Source organism: Felis catus, chromosome A3, assembly GCF_018350175.1.
Source record: "Felis catus isolate Fca126 chromosome A3, F.catus_Fca126_mat1.0, whole genome shotgun sequence".
NCBI classification, from domain to species: domain Eukaryota; kingdom Metazoa; phylum Chordata; class Mammalia; order Carnivora; family Felidae; genus Felis; species Felis catus.
The window spans coordinates 66,173,152-66,195,589 of NC_058370.1; the positions used below are offsets into that span (position 1 = coordinate 66,173,152).

A 22,438-nucleotide genomic window follows, 5' to 3' on the forward strand; every position below is an offset into this window, starting at 1 on the left:
AAGGATTTCACTAAGTAATCCAACAATCCTGTTGACCGAACTCACTGTTGTTTTTCATGGTTTTGATGTTAAGGTATTCGTTTTTAATACGCTTTTCTCTATTCCTGAGTATGTTCCAGTTACCATGAGGAGATATTTAAATATCTGCCTTTTTAAATTGATTGGTTTAAATACAATCGATTGGTTAATTAGGAGGACACTAGAGAACCAGCTTTGAGGAGTTCTGACTTTGGTTAAGTGGCTGTTTAAGAGTAAGGGCTGTGGGGTGCCTGGGTGGCTCAATCAGTCCCTTAAGCGTCCAACTGCTGCTCAGGTCATGATCTCGCGTTTCTTGAGTTTGGGCCCCGCGTTGGGCTCTGTGCTGACAGCTCAAAGCCTGGAGCCTGCTTCAGATTCTGTGTCTCCCTCTCTCTCTGCCCCTCCCCTGCTCTCTCTCTCTCCACCTCTCTCAAAGATAAAGATTAAAAAAAAAGTAAAAGTAAGGACTGTTGCTCCACATCCCACTTTCTTTGTTTCGCTGATTTCATATGTACAGCTGGAGATGAAAAGTTCTGTGTGCTTCAGCTTATTTATCCCCGAATCCAAATCTTCGTTGCACATTATTAAGTTCACTCAAGATACTGCACAGTAGTGGGGATGCTTGGGTGACCCAGTCGGTTAAGCTTCCAACTCTTGATCTCAGCTTGGGTCTTGATCTCAGGGTTGTGAGTTCAAGTTCCGCACTGGGCTCAGTGCTGGGTGTGGAGCCTACTTAAAAACAGAAAGATACTGCTCAGTGGGCACAGACAATTTCATATGGTGATGCAGGGTGCAGCATGCACAGGGGATAATTTATTTTTTTAATTTGCTCTCTATTATTGGGCTTCCAATTACTCATGCTGAATGGAAGCAGAAAGGTCTTCTTATAATAACTGCCAGTTATTTAGCAGCAGATTAGAGGCAGAAGTTCATTTTCGATAGTTCACACATAAGAAGTAACATTGGCTTCCAAGAAGTTCTAAAGATACTTGTCTTTGTTTTTCTTTTAATAATCTCAATCTATCACATTTTAATTATTCCAACAAAATCTGCAATTTAACAGGTATCTAGAAATGATTAGGCCAATTTCCTTCCTATATGTCTGCGTGTCTCTCCTTGAGGAAAGTCAGTATTCGTTGTAGTTACAAAAGGAATCTGTACAGCAGACCTATGTTCTGTAGAATGTCTGCATTAATGTTATTAAGCATTTCTAAAGAACTTTGCATTCACTTTGCATTCTTGATTTCTGGTAATCCCCTTCTGGAGAGAGAGTGCACATTGTGTTTCCCTGATGAGGTAAATTTGCTTGAAAAATAAAATTTTTTCATTAAAAAATCTAATTTGATTTTCTTTCTTTTTTTCTTTTGGTTACATTTAAAGCAGCCCTGTCTCTTGAGTTCCAAAATGACTAATTTGTACAATGATAATATAGCATTCTCTTTCATTGATCTGAAAATTATACTGTCCTCAGGAGACCTCAGTTTGATTTGTGTATTTTGATGCCAGTGGAGAAAATGTTCTTTCTCACAAACGAGTCTCTTCTCTGTGATGTGAAACCAGCCCCGGTGTGAGACGGAGGGGACCCGGCCTGGAATTGCAGAGGAAAAGGAGCCTTGGTTTCCCATGGGACGAAGGATTTATGGTGCAGCCTTGGAAGAATTCTTGCATGTGCCTGGCACCATGCTGAATGCTTTAGTTGCATTATTTCATTGATTCCTCAGAATCCTATGAGATAGGCTCCTCATTTCTCGTTCTGGGAAAAATGGATATGTATGAGGAGAGATTTTTTTAATGTTTACTTACTTACTTTGAGAGAGAAAGAGTGTGTACATGAGCATGATCAGGGGAGGGGCAGAGAGAGAGAGAATCCCAAGCAGGCAGAGCCTGATGTGGGGCTCTATCTCATGAACCGTGAGATCATGACCTGAGCAGAAATCAAGAGTCGGACCCTTAACCGACTGAACCACCCAGGCGCCCTGAGGAGTGATTTTTAACAAGAGCACCCATACATTCACTCCCTGACCATGCTGAGCCCATGTTTGCTCAGCATCCTAGAGTGCCAGGTAGAATGTTAACATTAATGCTGTCCTACTTCCCCTATGGACATGCAGTTGTATAGGCAGCAGAGCAGAAAGTGTATTTATTTGATGCCCCTCGTCTACTGTTGAACACTCAAATTGATTTGTAAAAACGTGTTGCATTTTTCACAGTAGCCTCTTTTTTTTTTTTTTTAATTTTCTTAATGTTTTTATTATTTATTTTTGAGAGAGACAGACAGAGCACGAGCAGGGGAGGGGCAGAGACAGAAGGAAGCAGAATCTGAAGCAGGCTCCAGGCTCTGGGCTGTCAGCACAGAGCCCGACCTGAGGCTCGAACTCAAGAACCGCGAGATCATGACCTGAGCCGAAGTTGGATGCTTAACCAACTGAGCCACCCAGGCGCCCCCAGAGTAGCCCTCTTTAAGTAACTGGCTCTGTGTGGTACAACGTGTTTCACACCCACTCTGTCTGATATCGTCATTAATTAACATTATTCGTTAACGCCAGAGCACTGCTCTATTCAAAACCAGTTAGAGGCCCCGTGTTGTAAAAATGAAGGCTAAAGAAGATGGGGGAGGGCATTTCTCCTCTTGTCCTGTAATAGCCAATACCTGAGAAATCTTCCACCGCTCCCCGGCTCCAGACTGGCAGTGTGCTTTTTGAAAGGATCACAGGAAAACTGAAGGGTTAACTGCAAAGTCAAGAATTGGAGACATTAACACGCTTGTGTGGACATTGTATTAAGAAAAACATTGGAAGATGACATGGAAAGAAAATTGTCCCGCAAGGGAAATGTACCGCTGAACTCTGAGTGGAAAGTGTTTTTAATACAACTTCAGTTCTGTGTTTGTGCAGTTTTAGTTGTGGAGGGTGGTGGCCAAGACGAAGAATAAAGCTTCCCTGAAACCAGATGAGAATCTAACCACGACAAAAATAGAGTCCTGACAGCTCGCTCTCCAGAATGTAAATAAGCAGAATATTTGTGTCATAGAGAGTAGTGTAAGCAAAACAGGATCCTCTGCCTTTTGTGATAGAGAGATGCTAAAACAGCCATCGATAGGACAGCCCTTCCTTCTGTGGAAGTCAAAGGAGCAGGTTAAAATTTTACAGCAGTCTAGCGGCGCCTGGGTGGCTCAATTGGTTGAGCGTCCAGACTCTTGATTTTGGCTCAGGTCATGATCCCAGGGCCGTGGGATTGAGCTCTGCATTGGGCTCCATGCCTGCTTGAGATTCTCTCTCTCTCCCTCTCTCCTTCTGCCCCTCCCCCACATCTGTGCTCATGCACATGCTCACTCTCTCTCTCTAAAATTAAATGAATAAGGGAGGGGAGCCTGGGTGTCTCAGTCGGTTAAGCATCCAACTTCAGATCAGGAGTTTGTGAGTTCGAGCCCTGTGTCGGGCTCTGTGCTGACAGCTCAGAGCCTGGAGCCTGCTTCAGAGTCTGTGTCTCCCTCTCTCTGCCCCTCCACTCCTCATGCCCTGCCCCTCTCTCTCAAAAAAAAAGCATTAAAAATTTTTTTTTAATTAAAAAAATAGTAAATAAAATTATATCGCAGTCTAATGTATTCTTGTTTGGAAAGATCTCCAAGAAATACTTGAAGGATGTGGAACAACACAGACTGATTTCTTCTGTGTACAGATGTTTGAATATGGACAGTTGTGGGTTTATACATGCATGGAAAGAGAACCGGAAAGGTACCCATGAAAACACTTACAGTGGGAGAAGGGAATGGAAATTGAAGAGGAAAGGGGGATTTTTGTGCATTGACTTTATGTGTTTTCTATCTTTAAATTTACACACACGTGCTCACATGTAATTAAGAGAACTATATAAAGAGGGAAAGCAAAGATTTAAGGTCTCGGTGAAGATATGTAGTGGTTAAGGCATAGCTTCTGGAGTAAAACTGCCAGGGTTTGAATCCCATGTCCGTTCCTCTGGTTGTAGCTCCTTCCACAGAATATTTCATTTCTGTGCCTCCTTTTACACTGGAGAACAGGTTTAATCGTACTTCTGTCATATGGTTGTTACAAGGATGAGATGAGTAACGCAGAGGAGAGCGTATGGATCACGTCCTGACGTGCAGTACACATTCGGCGTATGTTAGTCATTTTAAACCAAAATACTCCGACAACTTCTAGCTTTAATCAATTCTTTGTGCAAACTTTGTTTACAATGTTTCTAGTGACAGCTTTACTAATCACAATATATTTTCTCCAAGTTTGGTTGTAGTTGTTAATGATACTGTCACATCCTTAGCCCACCGGTAACCTCAAGAGGAAGAGTAACAAAACAAATGGAATTTTCTTGTTTTATGTGGAGTGTCATACTTCCTGTTTGTGGAATTCTCCGGACTTTGCTTCCTTGACCGTGTAGTCTTACATACATAATAAACTAAAGAAATGGGACTAATGAGGTTTTTCTCTCTTCCTTAGGAAGACTATGATCGTCTGAGGCCTTTATCTTATCCAATGACCGATGTCTTCCTTATATGCTTCTCTGTGGTAAATCCAGCCTCGTTTCAAAATGTGAAAGAGGAGTGGGTACCCGAACTTAAGGAATACGCACCAAACGTACCCTTTTTATTAATAGGAACTCAGGTATGTCTGCTTTGATTTTTACCCATTGAAGAAGAGTCTCTGGCATATCTTGTGGGGTTGCTCTCAAATGGTACTAAAGTTTAGCCAATGATAATGCACGTTGCATCTCAGCTGCAAGTTATAATACATTCTATTTATTGTAGAAAAATAAGAATTTGGGAAAAGTAGTGCCAAAGGAAAGCAATCATACTAGTTGGGGTTTCAGAAGTGAAGTTCTCTTTTTTACTCTCTTCTTGATATGTGGGGATTAAATGGGACTACAGGCTTTATCTTTAAAGACTTGTAACATTATGGGACATATTGAACTTTCTTGATTAGATTGATCTCCGAGATGACCCCAAAACTTTAGCAAGACTGAATGATATGAAAGAAAAGCCCATTTGTGTGGAACAAGGACAGAAACTAGCAAAAGAGGTAATAGAACCTTCACGGAATTTAAAAATGAATGTAAGGGGCGCCCGGGTGTTCTCAGTGAGTTGAGCGTCTGACTTCGGCTCAGGTCACGATCTCACAGCTCGTGAGTTCAAGTCCCACGTCGGGCTCTGTGCTGACAGCTCAGAGCCTGGAGCCTGCTTCAGAGTGTCTCCCTCTCTCTCTGCCCCTGCCCCACTTGCTCTGTCTCTGTCTCTCTCTCTCAAAAATAAAAACAAAAACAAAAAAGTAAAAGTGAATGTAAGACAAGCTTCGGTAATAATAGAAGCTAACATTGTGCATTTGCTGTATGCCAGGCACTGTGCTGAGTGCTTTACATGCATTATCTCATGTAATCCTTGCACCTCCTCGGGTAGGTCTGACCAGTTCCCTATTTACAGAAGGGAAAACGGGCGTGGCGATGTCAGATAACTTGTCCAGTCCCATAGCTAATAAATGGCGGAGCTGGAGTGCGGGGAAGGCCTGATTGCAGAGCCCAGGCTCTTACACCTGCACGACGCTGCCAGCAGTATTTTCCTAGTAAGTCACGTGTAGAAAGAGGCATCAAAAAAAGCCCTTTTTAATCACTTAAACATTTGTACTGCACCAACGCAGGCTCTGTCTTTGGTTAAGACGCATGGAGTAAGTGCGTGTGGTGTGGCACAGGATGAGTTTAAATCTGCAGTTAAAAGCAAAAACGTATGACTAGGTTTGAAAAGAAGCATGTTGAATTTTCTTCCACCCTTTTATGAAAGATAGAGAACATTCGCATTCTAAAAAATATACAACTGTGTTGTGCACAATAACTTTTAACTTCTATTCTTCCTCTCCCCGAAGCTAGGCTTACTTTTTTCTCTGTTTGGCCCTAACATTATTGGATTCTATTTTTCAGATGTGACTTTAATAGGTCTTTTGTGGAAACAGAATCTAATAAAGTCTTTTTAAATGTACTATCAGGAGGCAGAAGAAAGCAAGAAAACTTTTTGGAGGACAGTTTTTCCTAAAACAAAAAGACAGATAGCTTCACTGACAAATTGGTTTAGACATTCAGTGCTTGGCATATGGTAGGTAACCAGTAAATACTTGATGCAATAAATTTTCATAGAATAAGTGTGGAAGGATATATGCTTACTTTTGAAGTTAGCTATTCCTGGGTTTTACGACTATGAATGATTTCATTCTTTCTGCACGGCTGTGTTTTATCATTTTCCTTATAATGGTGTGTTGCATCATACCAAATGTGTAAGAAAGATTTTATATGTTTGTGGTGTTTTTTCCTCTTTCCCAGATAGGAGCATGCTGTTATGTGGAATGTTCGGCTTTAACCCAGAAGGGACTGAAGACTGTTTTTGATGAGGCTATCATAGCCATTTTAACTCCAAAGAAACACACAGTAAAAAAAAGAATAGGATCAAGATGTATAAACTGTTGTTTGATTACGTGAGAAACATCTTCAGTGGCCAAGGAAACTGTCCATTTCTCTCAAAAAGCATATGAAATGCTACAGCTATACCCAGACATCTGATAATGAAGCGGTTTAAAACTTGAAAGAAAAAAAAAAACCCAAAAAACCCTGTCCTCAGAATTCTATAAAATTCATTAAGAATGTTTCTTAAATAAGGTCCAAGAAGCAGCAAACAGCATCTGAAGCCACAATCTATTATAAATACTTTATTTCAACTAGAAGGTACAATCTCTCAGGGGTTTCATAGTTTAAAAAGCTACAATCACATCATGTTGTAACTACATAAAAACAAAAACAAAAAAAAAAAACAAACACAACAGTGCTGTAAATGGAACTGCCTGGCTTAGACCATATACATTTCTGCACAGTCTTTATGGAATCTGCACAAAGAAATATCTTCTCCCTTCGCTCCAATTAATTGTTCTTGTATGTAAGTTGCTTTCTATTCCAGTATATCCAGAGTGGTGAAATCACAAGGCCAGCCACGTAGCCAAAGGTCGCTCCAAGCGTACAGGAGATGGGCCATACCTGAGGAGAGAATGTATGAGATCAAAAAAGAGCAACTGTTTTATTATTACTTGAGCACAAGTGTAACCTAAATATTTCTATATTAAAGCTTAATGTGCTTTCTTAAAGAATGCCAAAAGTGTAATAAGGTCATAACTGCATTTATCACGAACACTAAAAATGTACACATTTTTATGTGCATTCAGCTGTAACAAGGCATCTGGCGACTGTAGATTTAGTTTGATGCTCCCCAAACTGCATGAGATACATCCTAAAATTACAAATTAAAATTCTGGGTCAGACTTTGTCATAATCCTGGACTCGATATAGCTGTCTGAAGTAGTTGGCAATTTTGTTCTTTAATTTCCACCTTGGCTTATATATACAATGAAATGAGAAGTGTATGTTGACCAAAGTACAAGAAAGTTGAATCTGTGCTAAAAAGAACAGACCTAGAATTCAAGCATGTTACATGGAATTTATAACAAAGCAACTGCTTCCATAATAAAACTGATGTCACCTTTCAGACACAGGTATTGGAACCATAGCAGGAGTTCTAGAGCCACAACTTCAGTACACACTTAGAGCGTCAGTTAAATACTGGCTTCTAAATACCTATCTTCTCCAGCCATGTTACGTTTCGCACTATTACATCAAGCAAGCCAGAAGTGTAAATAATGTTGATTTCTTTCATCCGCAAGCAGTGCATGCCGGTCCCTAGGTGAAAGGCCCTGCTTTAAAAAAAATTATGTTCATCTGAGAAGCTTACTTGGTACACTGGAGCCATTTCTAATCTTTCTCTGGGGGATCAGGCCATAGAACTGTGTTAGAGGTGAACCATCTTAATTACTAGTTCTATAACCTAATTAAGCTTTCTTGTTTGGTCTGCTGTGGATCCGCCTTGTTCCAAGTGCCATGCAACAGACAGTAGTGTTAGACAAAAAGTTTCCGTGTGAACAAATTAATGCGGTTCAGAGAAGCATAATCTAACCCATAAAATTTTCTCCAGTCTTTCCTACATTTAAACTTGCTGTTGACTAAATTATGATTTATTTATGTCTTTGGTGAGCTTCTGTTAATTTCCATGACTTGAGCTAATAGCTGTGTCTATTGCACAGATTGGGTAATGGAACACTAAACTTTTATACTTGAAAATGACAGCCTTAAATGCTCATATCAGTCACAAATCTAGGATGTACTGTCTTGTATGTGAGCTTTGTAGAGATTTTTAAAAATATAAGCATCATCTTCCCCATTGAAGAGTGGACAGTCTACTGGATAACTAGTCAGGAACTTTCTTTCTGAACTGGACAGTGGATGTCTTCCTTCTCCCAAGAAGTGATGGTTCACATTAAGTACCATGGCCTTATGTATGCTCAAATGGAATCCTTATGTACTTTCTCACTTAATTTGGGTCTATTAATTATTAGCTATTTTTAGAACTGAAAAGAATTGCATAAATCAATTAGCATATGAGTTAAGTTGTCCAACACATGGTATAAAGGAATTAAGACAGTAAAGTATTATACATTTCCAACTTGACTTTGGGGGTTTGATGGGGATTTTTTTTTTTCTCAAATTCACCTCTGAAACTTTCCACACCTGGGTTTACTAGCCAGTTAAAATTAAAAGCTAGAATTTGTCCTGCCCCAAGAGAAATGGACTAGGAATCTGGAAACACAAACTCTGATGTCACCTCTGTTTCCTGCCTGGGCCTCAGTTTCCTCATCTATAAACATGGGAGGTAGAACGAGAGGATCTCCACCATCTCTCCCATTTATCAACTCTTCTGATTCTCTTCTTTTTTTGGACCTTACCTTTTCAGCTGCACATTCTTAAGATGGTAAAAATCCTGTACATAGATTATTAGAACTCTAAGCAAAGATGATTGTATCATCTGAACCTGAGGTGCCTTAGGTACTCTATTGACCTTGATGGGGTTTGGAGTTTCCCATTGCTTATTAAGAGCCTTTTCATTGCTTTGGTTCTTTAGGATTTCTTTTTGCACTCAATCCTTCCTGTCACTTTAACTAAAAACCAAAGATTTGTTTTCTATTCATAAGCAGATTATAGAAAAATTGCCTTATTTTCAGAAGCATGTCTTCATTAAAGACTTAAGTTTCAGTAGAAATTGAGACTAATCACTGGAACAACTAGTTCAAAGTAGTCAAATATCTGGGAAATAAAATACTTCAAAAATATCTGACTGACATGAATTTTGCTAGTTAATGCAAATGCATTGCTTCAAATAAGGTCATGTATGAATGAATTTAAAAGAAACGTACCGTTAATTTTTTTTTTTTTTTTTTTTGCATATAATCAATTCTAAAGTTCTCAAGAGTAATTTTAGGGGCTCCCTGAAATCTTATTTAATACTTTGCTAACTTGTACCTTTTTTTTGTCTCTTACAGATACATTTTAGGTTAGCCCATGTTGAATTATCTTATTTCTAATAAGTAGAGCCTGAATTAATGGTTTTTATTGTGAATTAGTTACTTTAGGCATTGCTTCCATTTGATTTCTAATTATTACTTTTAAGTACCAAATTAAATACTGGTTTGTTGGTTGTTGCTTTTTAAGTGATTGTTACTTTAACAGTGTCCCATTTTAACACATGGGGTTATAAATAAAATAATATGCACAGTTTACTATCTATGTAAAGCACTGAACTTCTTACCTTAGTTTTTATTTAACACCCAATGTAAACATTTGGGATAATACTCATTCCTCTGTTTCTCATGCTGTGAGTCTAATCACCAGCCAAGTGTGAGCACCTGCACTTTGTTAAAAAGCGCATTGTCAAAGTGTAGACAGAATAATAATCCCTCGTGAATCCCAGCCAGATTCCAATTTGGGTCACTTCTACTTGAATCACTCTAATTTCAGCATGGCTCTTTGTTTCCAAACATGTACATACACAGTCACACGCACATTCTTTAAACAGCTGCCTACCGCACCTCCGGTGGAATGCCAAAGATGAAATATTAGCTTAAAAGTTTTGTCTAATGAGGGGCGAAGGCTTAGAACACTTGCTATTTATTCAGTTCTCAAGAAATCCAAGCCATCAGCAAGTTAAAATGTTGGACTGGTTTGAAGACTGTTTGCTAGTGATGGATCAGGTTTTCCTGCTTGACTTTCCTGAAATAAGTAGCCCTTAACTCTAACACATTTTTTTTAAAGGAGAATTTCTTCATTTAAGGGCAACCTTCCTGATTTTTTATCCCCAGGATAGGGAATGGCAAAAAAGAGCAGCTGAGTGGGAGGCTGCCCACTAAATCACCTTTCCTCTCAAGTCCTCATGACTGAATTTCCTACTAAGCTTCTTACAACTGCTTTAAGAAATTTAAAACTACACAATGGCAACAGATTTCATAATGACTTATCAAACTATCCCAGCTTCATCACGCATTTTCGTACTTTGATCTTGGGGTCTTCCATTTAAAACTGTGTACTTGTCTCACACAGAGATGCTTCTGAAGTTTAACATTCATGCTACAAGCAGGCTTAAAACAACTGTGGTATCATCTACTGAACAATCCAACCACAATGTTATAGACATTTCTCCAAATTATGGTCATCTGGGATAGCTATATATAATTAATTATCTTGTTTTATTTAAGGAAAATAGAAAACTCAAAGACATTCATGTAAAGAAAGTCATTCACAAGTGTTTGCCATGAAAATGACCACCTTCTTTTTATCCAGTTTTTTATAAAGTAACAATGTTTTAACCACTAAATGGAAGAAAAAAATCCTGTTGCATGACAAAATTTAATGAAAGTGGGTAAAATTATTACAATTAACTGTTAGAAAACCTATTTTTAAAAATGAGTAGCTACATCACATGAACAAAGCATCTTGCTTAGAGTACTACTATTATCCTTTCTCTGAACCAAATGACTTTTCACTGTTTTTCCATCACTTAAACCAAAAAAGGTCAGTGTTCCCTTAAAATACTCAACATTAAGAAAGGCCTATATTACAGGGTCTGGGTACATGGTATCAGCAATAAGTTGTGTTAACCTCAGAAATAAAACAATTCCACCCTAATAAGCTAAAAAACAATTTCTCAGTAAGTACATATTTAACTTTGTATGTTTTCTCAGTTAAATCAATATTCTTGCTGGTTGAACGACATTTCAAAATTACACAAGCTTATTTCCACCTGAAGACCACACTGCTCTCTTCTGATCAGGCATTACTGATGTATCTATATAGTCTTGGGACTTTCCAAAGTATGTTCTAAGTGGTACAGAATGATTTAAGAACTCTAATTTTTGTATTAGACTGAATTTGAATCTTGGCTCTGCCATTTATTAAATATGGAACCCTGTGAAAGTCACCTTACCTTGGTACCTTGGTTTCTCACCTGTGAAGTGAGGAACATACCTCATCATAAAACCCACCTCACGGGGATTGCTGTAATGAGTAAACGACAGAAGGCACTATGTGGTACTTAGCACCATGCCTAAAACAGTATCTGGCACATAGTACATGTGAGCTATAAATTGCTAATAATCTTTTAGTTCATATTCCCAGTAGGCACATCTAAGTTGCCATTATAATCTAGAACACCATCATTTCCCCAAATACACAATCTCTGAAGCTGATCCTATTAAAAAAAATGCTTCCCAAAATTTTTTAAGTACTTTAAAAATATTTTTTAAAAACTACATCGAACTGGACTCATGTTTCCTTCTTGTCAAACATGATCCACAGGTTTTGTATGTATATGTCATATAATATCAGGGGCTCACAGACTCCCCACCTATGGACTCCTGGTGAAGAATCACTGTACTCGAACCTCACAAGTATTAACTGTTCTAGTCAGCCAAAGTAATACAGTGACCCTCTACATTTTGGTTCAGCATGTTAAGGACCAATTTCAGTAACGTAGATGGCATTTGTTATGTGATTTGAGAGTAACTTAAATATATTTTATTATAATCTGCACAATAGTACTTAGGTTCATTTAATACATATTAAATGCAAGTAGATTTTCACCCTTTTCCTGTTGCCAAAATGGCGTCCACAGGTTTTGATGCCACGTGACAGCTAGTCGGGTAAGTCACTGACTATGGCAGTTTATGAGCTACCGCAGGTGTCCTAAAGTGATGATCAGGTATTTGAAATTAGAGGAGGATTTTTTTCTGAAATTAGTTTCAGATATTCAACAGAAGTTTTAAAATAACTGTATAAAAACATTAGGCCACTTAAAAAAAAATCCTTAATATTTTGCTTAGGAGCTTTCTTTGGCTCTTCTAGGGAGTAAGCAGCACAGTCAGTGGGGTAGGAACGGGCTATGCTGTGGAACCACTTCTAGCTGCGTGGCCTTGGCCAGGTCGCTTACCATTGGAGCCTGAGTTTCCCAATGTACAAAACAGGGATAATAGTACCTCTTGTACTTAAAACATGGGGCAATTGTACTATTTTAGAATCTGTCATGAAAGCTGTGAAGCACCATGCATTGGTATCACTTTGTATATTATATGTTTTAACTTGAAAAAATTAAACTTCTATGATCATTGGGACACCTGGGTGGCTCAGTCGGTAAAGCATCTGACTCTTGATCTCGGCTCAGGTCATGATCTCACAGTTTGTGGGATAGAGCCCTACGCTGGGCTCTGCACTGACAGCACAGAGCCTGCCTAGGATTCTCTCTCCCTCTGTCTCTGCCTCTCCCCCACTCACGTGCGCGCACTCTATTTCTCTCTCAAAATAAATAAACTTTATTAAAAAAAAAAAAAACCTTATATGGTCACTAAGTATTTCTTAGGTAACTGACACTGCTAGGTAATAATTAGAAGTGGCAGTTTAGAACAAATAAAATAGTTCATGAGCAATGTTATACTGTGCTATAGGAACTATTCCCTTGCCTTGGTAATCCTCTTTAATACATGCCAATCTTCACATGAAATGTCTGGGGAGTAAAAGCTTACAGGAAAACTCTAAAAGCCATACAACACACTGCATTATATTAACCATATGTAGCCTCACCTCAGAAATAGAAGGGCACTTTTTGCTCCTGGCTGTCAGTTTTTGTAAACTTTAAGAAGCATAAGTACAAAAACTGATTTTAAACCAACCACTGGTAGACGTGTGTCATTTGTAATAGTCTCATTCGAATGACTCCATTCATTCAAAACTACTGAGCCCCTACTATAAACCAAGCAGTTAAGTTGAAACTAAGATGATTTGATTTTGGATATTTAATTTTAACAATAAATTCTTAAAAATACGTGTTGCAACGGAACTGTAATCTTTGGAAAGGTATACGATATCATAGATATCCTAGGGAAACTGATCTTTCTACAGATCAGAAAACCTAGAAACAGAACAACTCACAATCACTAGGATGACTGGCTCCCCCAGATAACAAAGTAAGATAAAACCCAGGGAGCTAGTTCCAAATTTCCCACAAGCTACAGTTTAATGTTTAGTTTATTGTGCTCATTTACCACAAATGTCCATTGGCATGACACAATTCATCTTTCAAAGCCTGGTGACACTTCCACTAGCTTTAAATGATCATTTGTATTTTCCTGTGTATTTGATTGTTAGTGATGCGTTTTTCCAGATGTTCTTAAAGCAAATGCTATTTCTTGTCTGATGTAGAAATACATTATAGATGAATCTACTTACCCGAATGCATTTCTATGGTTTAAGTCTGCACCAACCCAGACATACCCTACCACTTTCCTATGACCAAGCACACATTTAGAAGAGCTATTTGTGGAGAGGTGCGTAGTCTCCAACCTGCAACTTTTTGTTGAAGTGATGCTAACCTATAGTGCTCCTTGCCAAGATTGTGCAAATAAATTAACCTGGCTAGCACCAGTCTTTCTCATGTGGAAGTCCTGCCAGCAGAGTATTATCAGCATGATTACCATACAATGAACCCACCTTTTAAATACAAAACCATTGCATTGAGGAGGGCCCCTGTTGGGATGAGCACTGGGTGTTATATGGAAACCAATTTGACAATAAATTTCATATTAAAAAAATAAATAATAAATATAAAACACTTTCTGTCAGTTAAATATTATATAGGTTTTTTTTTTCCCCTCATGCTTGAAACATAAATCCTATTCATATGTTAGTATTTTATTTTGGTCTGCCTACAACACTGTATAATACCTTTGATAACAGAAACACCAATTAACCTAAAAACATGCCACCCTTTAATAATGAAATCCATGATCTTAGCTTTATGCCTCACTCTAGCAGTATTTCCAGTAATCCTTATCCCTAGCTTCAATTTATGCATTATCTGTAGCATCTGTGACTTTAGAAAATGAATATATATTTTTCACAAAATTTTTAACCTAAAACTAGAGAAAACAAAAAAGTGTTTTTAAATATAACAATGCCTTATATAGATTATGGGAATAAGTACAAATATTTTTAAACAATTTTAAATTGTTTTTAAAAAATGCTCAATTTTGCTTTTTAACTTTATGGGAAATACGTACACTCAGAAGAGATGTGATTATCTGGTTCAATTCCATTTTAGAGATAGCAGCACTCAAGTGCGGAGTTTAAAGGCAGTTGTAGGTTCTCTAGGCACAAAAGCTCTGAATATTAACTTCAAATTCTCTCCTGCAAGTGTATTAAATTTTATGGTTTAAAATACATACACCACCAGTGGTCATGGCATTTATATGAAATTCTTTTGTGGAAAGAAATGCAATATAATAACTACTCAAGCTTTTCCAAGGAGATCTAAACTATGGCCTTTTAGAAAGGAAGAAGGGAAAGAAAGAGAAAGAAAGGGGGAGAGAGAGTGAAAGAGGAAGGAAGGAAGAAAGAGAGAGGGAGGAAGGAAGAAAGAGAGAGGGAGGAAGGAAGAAAGAGAGAGGGAGGAAGGAAGAAAGAGAGAGGGAGGAAGGAAGAAAGAGAGAGGGAGGAAGGAAGAAAGAGAGAGGGAGGAAGGAAGAAAGAGAGAGGGAGGAAGGAAGAAAGAGAGAGGGAGGAAGGAAGAAAGAGAGAGGGAGGAAGGAAGAAAGAGAGAGGGAGGAAGGAAGAAAGAGAGAGGGAGGAAGGAAGAAAGAGAGAGGGAGGAAGGAAGAAAGAGAGAGGGAGGAAGGAAGAAAGAGAGAGGGAGGAAGGAAGAAAGAGGAAGGAAAAAAGAAGGAAGGAAGGAGAGAAGGAAGGAATGGTAGAAGAAGGGAAGGAAGGGGAGGAAGGGAGAAAGGAAAGGAAGGGGAGGGAAGGGGTGGACAAAAGCTGTTTCTGAGTCCCCAGCAATAAAGAGAATCAGGGTTAGATCCTAAACCTGGGCAGTACAAATAACACAAGGAGGCAATCAATGCGCTCTCCAATACTTTGAAAACCCAAATAATGGAATTTGTATTTTATGGTAACGCTAAAAATACAGTCATTAAACTAGTCCTTTTATAGGTCACAAATGCCTATAACATTAATTAAGCAGTAACTATGTGTCAGGTTTTGAACTAAGTACTTTAGAAGGATCATATAATTTAATCCTCACTAGTAAGTGGCAGAGCCAGGATTTGAACCTAGCAATAGCTCTTAATCATCACATTATCTACCTATTAATAAAACAAGTGGGTTTAAAAACTTTATGGCAAATTTCCTTTGCTCAGAATAACCAACATTTCTTAACCTCACATTCATTTTTTTTTTAATAACATGAAACACTGGCATTTTTGATAAAAGAATTAAGACATTTTCAAGATAAAAATCTCATAACTATTCTATAAAACATTTAGAGCATATTAAATCTGAATCTAAATTATTGTTATCAGTTAAATCCAGTCTTGTGTAATATTTACCTGTTATACTTACATTGAATATATGCTTTGTACACAGTAGGAACTTATGTAGCTATTTAGCTACAGCAAATAATTATAATGTACAGAGGTTTTCCACAGTCAGAATGTTTATTTTGTCAGTAACTATAAAACCATGAGCATTCTCTGGGAGTAAAGGGGGCTGCCTGGGTTACAGGCAATTTAAATGTTTATTTTCTTGCTGATATTTAAAGGCAAGTAATTAAAGCAGGGAAGAGAAGATATCTTGCAAATATTTTTTTTTAAAACAATAAAAATGACCAACATGGTTGTGGGTAGCCACCATACCATATTCTCTTTAATCAAATCCTCTTCCTGCCACCTGCAAGAGAAGGCTCCCCTCCAACTTTAAGATGTCTACTCTCTTTTGTCACTTGTCATTATTTAAAATTCATACTAGTAAATGAAAAAAATTTTTTCACTGAGATTACATATTTTTTAAAAAATTTTTATTTTTGAGAGAGAGAGAAAGAGAGAGACACAAAGTACAAGTGGGAGAGGGGCAGAGAGAGAGGGAGACACAGAATCCAAAGAAGGCTCCAGGCTCCAAGCTGTCAGCACACAGCCCAATGCAGGGCTCAAAGCCATGAACCGTGAGACCATGACCTGAGCAGAAGTTGGACACTCAATCAAAAGTTGGACGCTTAACCGACTGAGCCACCCAGGTGCCCCAAGATTACATATTTTCAATAGCCTTTCTTAGTCATTTGGTGATGAAATGATTTTAGAAATATAAATATGCTTGAAATTGCTCAATACAGAACTCGTATCATTATAACCTTATGTTTGGCCTCTGGAACTTTATACAAAGTCAGATTTCAGTTCAAAGTATAGAAAATTGAACTAATACATGTAAACGTTTTCTTGTGGGGTTGTTTATATGTGTGTTTTTAAAGAAGAAATACTCACTTGACAAGATACTCTTGTTCCTCTGACTAGAATATAAATAAAAGGAACAGAGAACTAAAATGTCTTCTTTATACATGTTATGCTTTAGATAGTATTAAGTATATACAGTAGGCTCTTCTTATGAAATTTTGCTCTAGAAAAAATCTCCATTTTGAGGTAATGCCATATTTCTTTATCAGGTTTATTTGTTACTCTGGCAGATTCTGTCAGTATCAAGAGCCACACTGAGTACTTACTCTATGTAGTTACTTATGAAGAATAGAACAAAACAACTTGTTTGCTGAAATTAAAAAGTGAAAGAAAAAAATGAAGCCTCATCATTTCTCTAGTTTGTCAGCAAGTAACTGCTAAAAGAGAGAGGAGCAGGTGATTATTATATGAATAAAGATGATTAATTATACATTATCATTTCACCAACAGTAGGTTTCATAATTTTAAAAAGATTATAGTGAATATGTAGGTCATTAACCTGGAACACTCTGAAAACAACCCAACAGTAAAGACAATTAAAGACCCAGTAATAGGGGCGCCTGGGTGGCTCAGTTGGGTGAACGTCTGACTTTGGCTCAAGTCATGATCTCCCGGTTCGTGAGTTCAAGCCCTGCATCGGGCTCTGCGTTGACAGCTCAGAGCCTGCTTGGAATCCTCTCTCTCTTCCTCTCTCTCTGCCCCTTCCCAGTTCTCCCTCTCTCTCTCTCTCTCTCTCTCTCTGAAAAATAAATAAACATTAAAAAAAAAAAAGAGAACGAGTAATATTCCAGTTGAATCAAACATTCTTAATGAAGACCAACACTTTTTACAGAAATTAACAAGCTGGAAAATCTTTTTTAAAAGTCAATAATTCAAACGGAAACTTTACATTAATTTAAAAAGTAAACTATCGATTTGGATCTAGCTTACCTCTTATTGTAAATAAGCACTGAGGTAGAAAAATGAGAGTAGGTAGCTAAAAGCCTGGACAATCCAAAATAGATAAATGGATTGAAAATCATCAACATATATATTTTCTATGCAAACCTAAACCCAGATTTTACAAAGGCACATCTACTCCCCACAAATCAGTTTCTACTTCTACTTATGATTTAGACACGTATAAAATATCAAACACTTACACGCTGAAATATTCCATCTACATGCAAACTGACATGTTAATCACACATTACCTTACCAACTCATTAAAGCTGATAGCCCATAGTGTTTTATATATCAATAATTTGTATTTAGATTTAATTGCATGTATCTGAAAGTAATGAATCTACTACAGATTAAAACACAACTTGCTATGTATACTTTTCAATGATTTTGATTGTCCTGCTCCAATTTAGAAATCACTGACCCTGTTGAATGAAATTAAGTTCCATAGATGGTAACTTGAGTACAAATGAGTCTCCATCTCCTAGTGATCACTGAGATGGCCAAGGAAATATAAACAAAAACCTTTATCAGTACTAAAACCTTGAAAAGGGTATCAGTGACACAAACCTCCAGGGATGTCTATAACACATAATAGATGAATAGAATCGGGAAGGAAAAACCCACCAGACTTACTGAACATAAAAGAACAACTTGTCTGTCTAGGAGACATCTACTAGAAAACAAAGAATGGACTCAAAATAGGCATTTAAGTGCAAGACATATAATCCAAATCCCTTTAAGGCCCTTGGAAAGTGAGATACATATCAAAAATTTAACTCAGCTATTATCTAGGAATTATACTAGAGAAAATTGACAAATATGCAAAGATGTATGCTTAAAAATGATAATAATCACCATAATTAGTAACAGTAAAACAGTAATTGTGAAACTATAAACAATCTAAATGTTCATTCATAAGAAACTGATATATGATTTCACCCAAATAATGGAATATTATATATATATATATATATATATATATATATATATATATGTAAATGTTCACTGACAAGGAATGAGCTCCATAACATACTACTGAAGGAAAAAAAAAAGATTAAAAATGACATATATACACCACTCATCATCAGGGAAATGCAAATCAAAACTACAACGAGATACCACCTCACACCTATCAGAATGGCTAAAATCAAAGACACAAGAAATAACAGGTGTCAGCAAGGATGTAGAGAAAAAGGAACACTTGTGTATTATTGGTGGGAACACAAACTGGTCCAGCCACTGTGGAAAACAGTACAGACATTCCCTCCAAAATTAAAAACAGAACTACTCTACGATCCAGGAATCACACTACTGGGTATTTATCCAAAAAACATAAAAACAATAATTCAAAGGGATACTTGCACCCTTATGTTTATAGCAGCATTATTTACAACAGCCAAATTATGGAAGCAGCCCAGTGTGCACTGATTGATGAATGGATGAAGATATGGCACATATATATACACTGTTATATTATTCAGCCATAAAAAAGAATGAAATCTTGCCATTTGCAATGACCCAGATGGATATACAGAGTATAATGCTAAGTGAAATAAGTCAAAGAAAGACAAATACCATGTGATCTCATGGATATGTGAAACTTAAGAAACAAAACAAACAGGCAAAGGAAAAAGAGAGACAAACCAAGAAAGAGACTCTTAACTATAGAGAACAAACTGATGGGTTACCAGAGGGGAGGTGGGGGGGTGGGGATGAGGAAAATAGGGGGTGGGGATTAAAGAGTACACTTACCATGATGGAAAAAATAAAATGATTTAAAAAATGCATACCCAGCAATTCCACTTTAAGAATTTATCTAAGGAAATGATAGTACTATTTTCCAAAGACTTAATAAATAAGGATGTTAATTATGAATTAAGATAACAGCTAACGTTTCTTACACATAATCTCATTTAGTCCTCACAACTATTGCCTCCATGTTACAGTGAACCTGTTCAATAACACAGTAAATGGAAGAGCTGCGATCTGAATAACAGCCCTACACATCTAAGCAGAAACGAGCATAGAGGCCTTATAAGCTATGCGAAAGGGCTTGGACTTTATTCAAGGCAAGCAGTGAGGAAGCCACTGGAAGATTTTAAGCAGGAGAAATGACAGGATCAGGTCTGCAGTTTGCTAGGTAAAGAATGGTTTGGCAGGGAGGACATAAAGCAAGATGAGAGACGCCTGTACAAGTTATAGAATAAATGTAAATGGAGAGAAGATAGATCCAAGAAATGTTAAAAAACTAGAATCAACAGGGCACCTGGGTGGCTCAGTCAGTTGAGCGTCCAACCTCAGCTCAGGTCATAATCTCACGGTTCGTGGGTTCAAGTCCTGGGTCAGGATCTGTGCTGACAGCTCAGAGCCTGGAGCCTGCTTCAGATTCTGTGTTTCCCTCTCTCTGTGCCCCTCCCTTGCTCCCGCTGTCTCTCTCTCCAAATAAATAAACATTAAAAAAAAAAAAAGTAAAAAAAAAACAAAACACTAGAATCAAAAGGGCCAGTGACCTGTTCAATCTGAGCTGTGAAGGGAAGGCAGTATCAGGGATGACTCTCAGGTTGATGACTGGAGCAAATGGGTGGATGGTAGTGCTACTTACATCACGGGGGAGAAAGAAAAAGTTGAATTTTAAGTACATTGAGTTCAAGGTAGCTATGGAACCTCAAGAGGAACACAATGTTGCATTTATGAGTCTGAAGTTCAGAGGCCACGGGCAGGAGATAAAGATTCGGGATTCATTGGCCATATTTTAGTTGCAGTCATGGCCAATGAATAATGTCATGCAGAGAGAGTGAGAGAAAAAAAGATGTTAGAAATCAAGGGAATAGTGGTGTTTTAAGAACAGGTAGTCTGGAAGAAGCTCTCCGGGAGGCTGAGAAGGAGAAACTAGAGAAGTAGAAAGAAAAGCTGTGGACACTGTTGTTGCAGAAAGTCAAGATAAGAGTTTCAAGAAGGAAAAGAGTGTGTTTCCAGTGAGTTAATGCTCAGAGAAGCCCTGACAGTAAGATCTAAAAAGTCTTTCTTTAATTTAGCAATAAAGTGACTAAGGACAGGGCATTAAAAAAAAAAAAAAAAATGACATACACATTATAGTTATACACAGAGAGAACTGCACAAATTATCACCAAAATACAAATGAAATGAGGGTTGCCTCTGGGTGGTTAGATATTTGATAATTTTTCCTTTCTCCTTTATAATTATTAATATTGTTTAAATTTTCTAAATAAATATGTACTGTCTTTGTAATACGAAAACAATTCTCTTCATATTGAAAAAAAGAAAGTATGGTTTTGTGTTTTTTTTTTTAATTTTTTTTCAACATTTTTTATTTATTTTTGGGACAGAGAGAGACAGAGCATGAACGGGGGAGGGGCAAAGAGAGAGGGAGACACAGAATCGGAAACAGGCTCCAGGCTCTGAGCCATCAGCCCAGAGCCTGATGCGGGGCTCGAACTCACGGACCGCAAGATTGTGACCTGGCTGAAGTCGGACGCTTAACTGACTGCGCCACCCAGGCGCCCCGAAAGTATGGTTTTTAATACTACAGTTCCATTTGGGAAAAATTATCTTGAGAAAATAACTGGAAAATCCATGAAAATATGGATTCAAGGTGTTAATCACAGCACTGTCTATGATAGTGAAATACTGGCAATAACCTAAAGGATCACTAGTGAATTTGCTAAATAAATGTAGGGATAACTATATAAAGGCATACTACGAAGTCATTAAAAATGAAGACAAAGATATATTCATTACTAGCTTGGTGCACTTTGAAATATTATATGTTTCCTCATCTGTAAAATGGGAATAAAAAGAACACTTACTCATAGTGTTTTAACCTAGCTTATTAGCTATTTCCTATTGTGATCAGAAACAAAAACCTGAGGTTTATGAGTTTCCCCTCGATATCATGTACCCCTACTTCAAAACGTACTTTGCTATATGCTTTTAAAAAATCTCTCAAAATTAACATTCAACTTGGCCATAAATCAAGTTAAGAAAATACAAATCTAAGAGCACAAAGGCAATGAACATCTAAGTTGAAAATAGGCAATTTCTGCACCTCTACCTTGTTTTTAAAAAATTCCTATAAATATTCATAAACTAAGCTTATTTATTCACTTATACATGTAGAAAAAAATAGTGCTGGAAGACAGAACCAGGCTAATCTGGATGCCAATGGGCCCTGTGGCCAATAAGAGGTATCCGAGATTACAGTGACAGGGAAGTGGCATCCCTACTTAACTGAACAACATCATTTATACAGGCATACTGGCTAGCTTTCTCAGTTTTACCATCACTGTACAAACATTTATTTTGCTGCTTTAAGTAGCTGAAACCAACCTGCCATGGTCTTTCCCAATCGAGTGGAATAGGGAAGGCGCCAAGCCATGTTCCTATAAAACTAGAAATTGTAGTGATCTGAAGACTGTTCTCCCAAATGGATGTAACTCTGTAAAACACAAATACGTAAATCATTGGTGGTATATACCTTAGCTGCTAGAGAATCAAACAGTGGTGCAAACTGACACTACACACATATGCTCTGTTCATTTAACGATCATCTCGAATTGGCGTATATTTACCATGAACTATTAACAAGTAATCGGTAAGAGAATATAAATGTTTTTCAGTGGGAAAGGTACTATGTGCAGCACATGGCGAAAGTCAAACAATATGGAAGAGAATTTGCAGTGAAAGCTGACTTCCTCCCACCCTTATCAACTCTGGGTCCCTTCCTAGCAGTAGCTGCTATCACC

The 22,438-nt window shown here is 37.6% G+C and overlaps 2 protein-coding genes across 8 annotated transcripts in view; one reads left to right on the forward strand and one right to left on the reverse strand.

Moving 5' to 3' along the window:
- The window catches only part of RHOQ (ras homolog family member Q), a 38,394-nt gene extending 28,708 nt beyond the window's left edge, over positions 1–9,686 (forward strand). Inside the window, exons 3-6 of one of the 3 annotated variants that reach the window (XM_023251655.2) lie at positions 4,491–4,655; positions 4,974–5,069; positions 6,024–6,130; positions 6,355–6,477. In XM_023251655.2, coding sequence (XP_023107423.2) covers positions 4,491–4,655; positions 4,974–5,069; positions 6,024–6,130; position 6,355 — 369 coding nt within the window. In that variant the 3' untranslated portion in view covers positions 6,356–6,477. Of the gene's footprint in view, positions 1–4,490; positions 4,656–4,973; positions 5,070–6,023; positions 6,131–6,354 lie in introns of all 3 variants that reach the window. The other 2 variants (XM_023251654.2, XM_045054175.1) reach the window with 2 other exon arrangements.
- Positions 6,723–22,438, reverse strand: part of PIGF (phosphatidylinositol glycan anchor biosynthesis class F) — a 106,580-nt gene continuing 90,864 nt past the window's right edge. For all 5 annotated transcript variants that reach the window (XM_019827147.3, XM_003983960.6, XM_019827145.3 and 2 more), the window contains exons 5-6: positions 22,023–22,131; positions 6,723–7,059 (exon numbers count right to left, since the gene is read on the reverse strand). In XM_019827147.3, the coding sequence (XP_019682706.1) occupies positions 6,946–7,059; positions 22,023–22,131 (223 nt within the window). In that variant the 3' untranslated portion in view covers positions 6,723–6,945. The remainder of the gene's footprint in view (positions 7,060–22,022; positions 22,132–22,438) is intronic.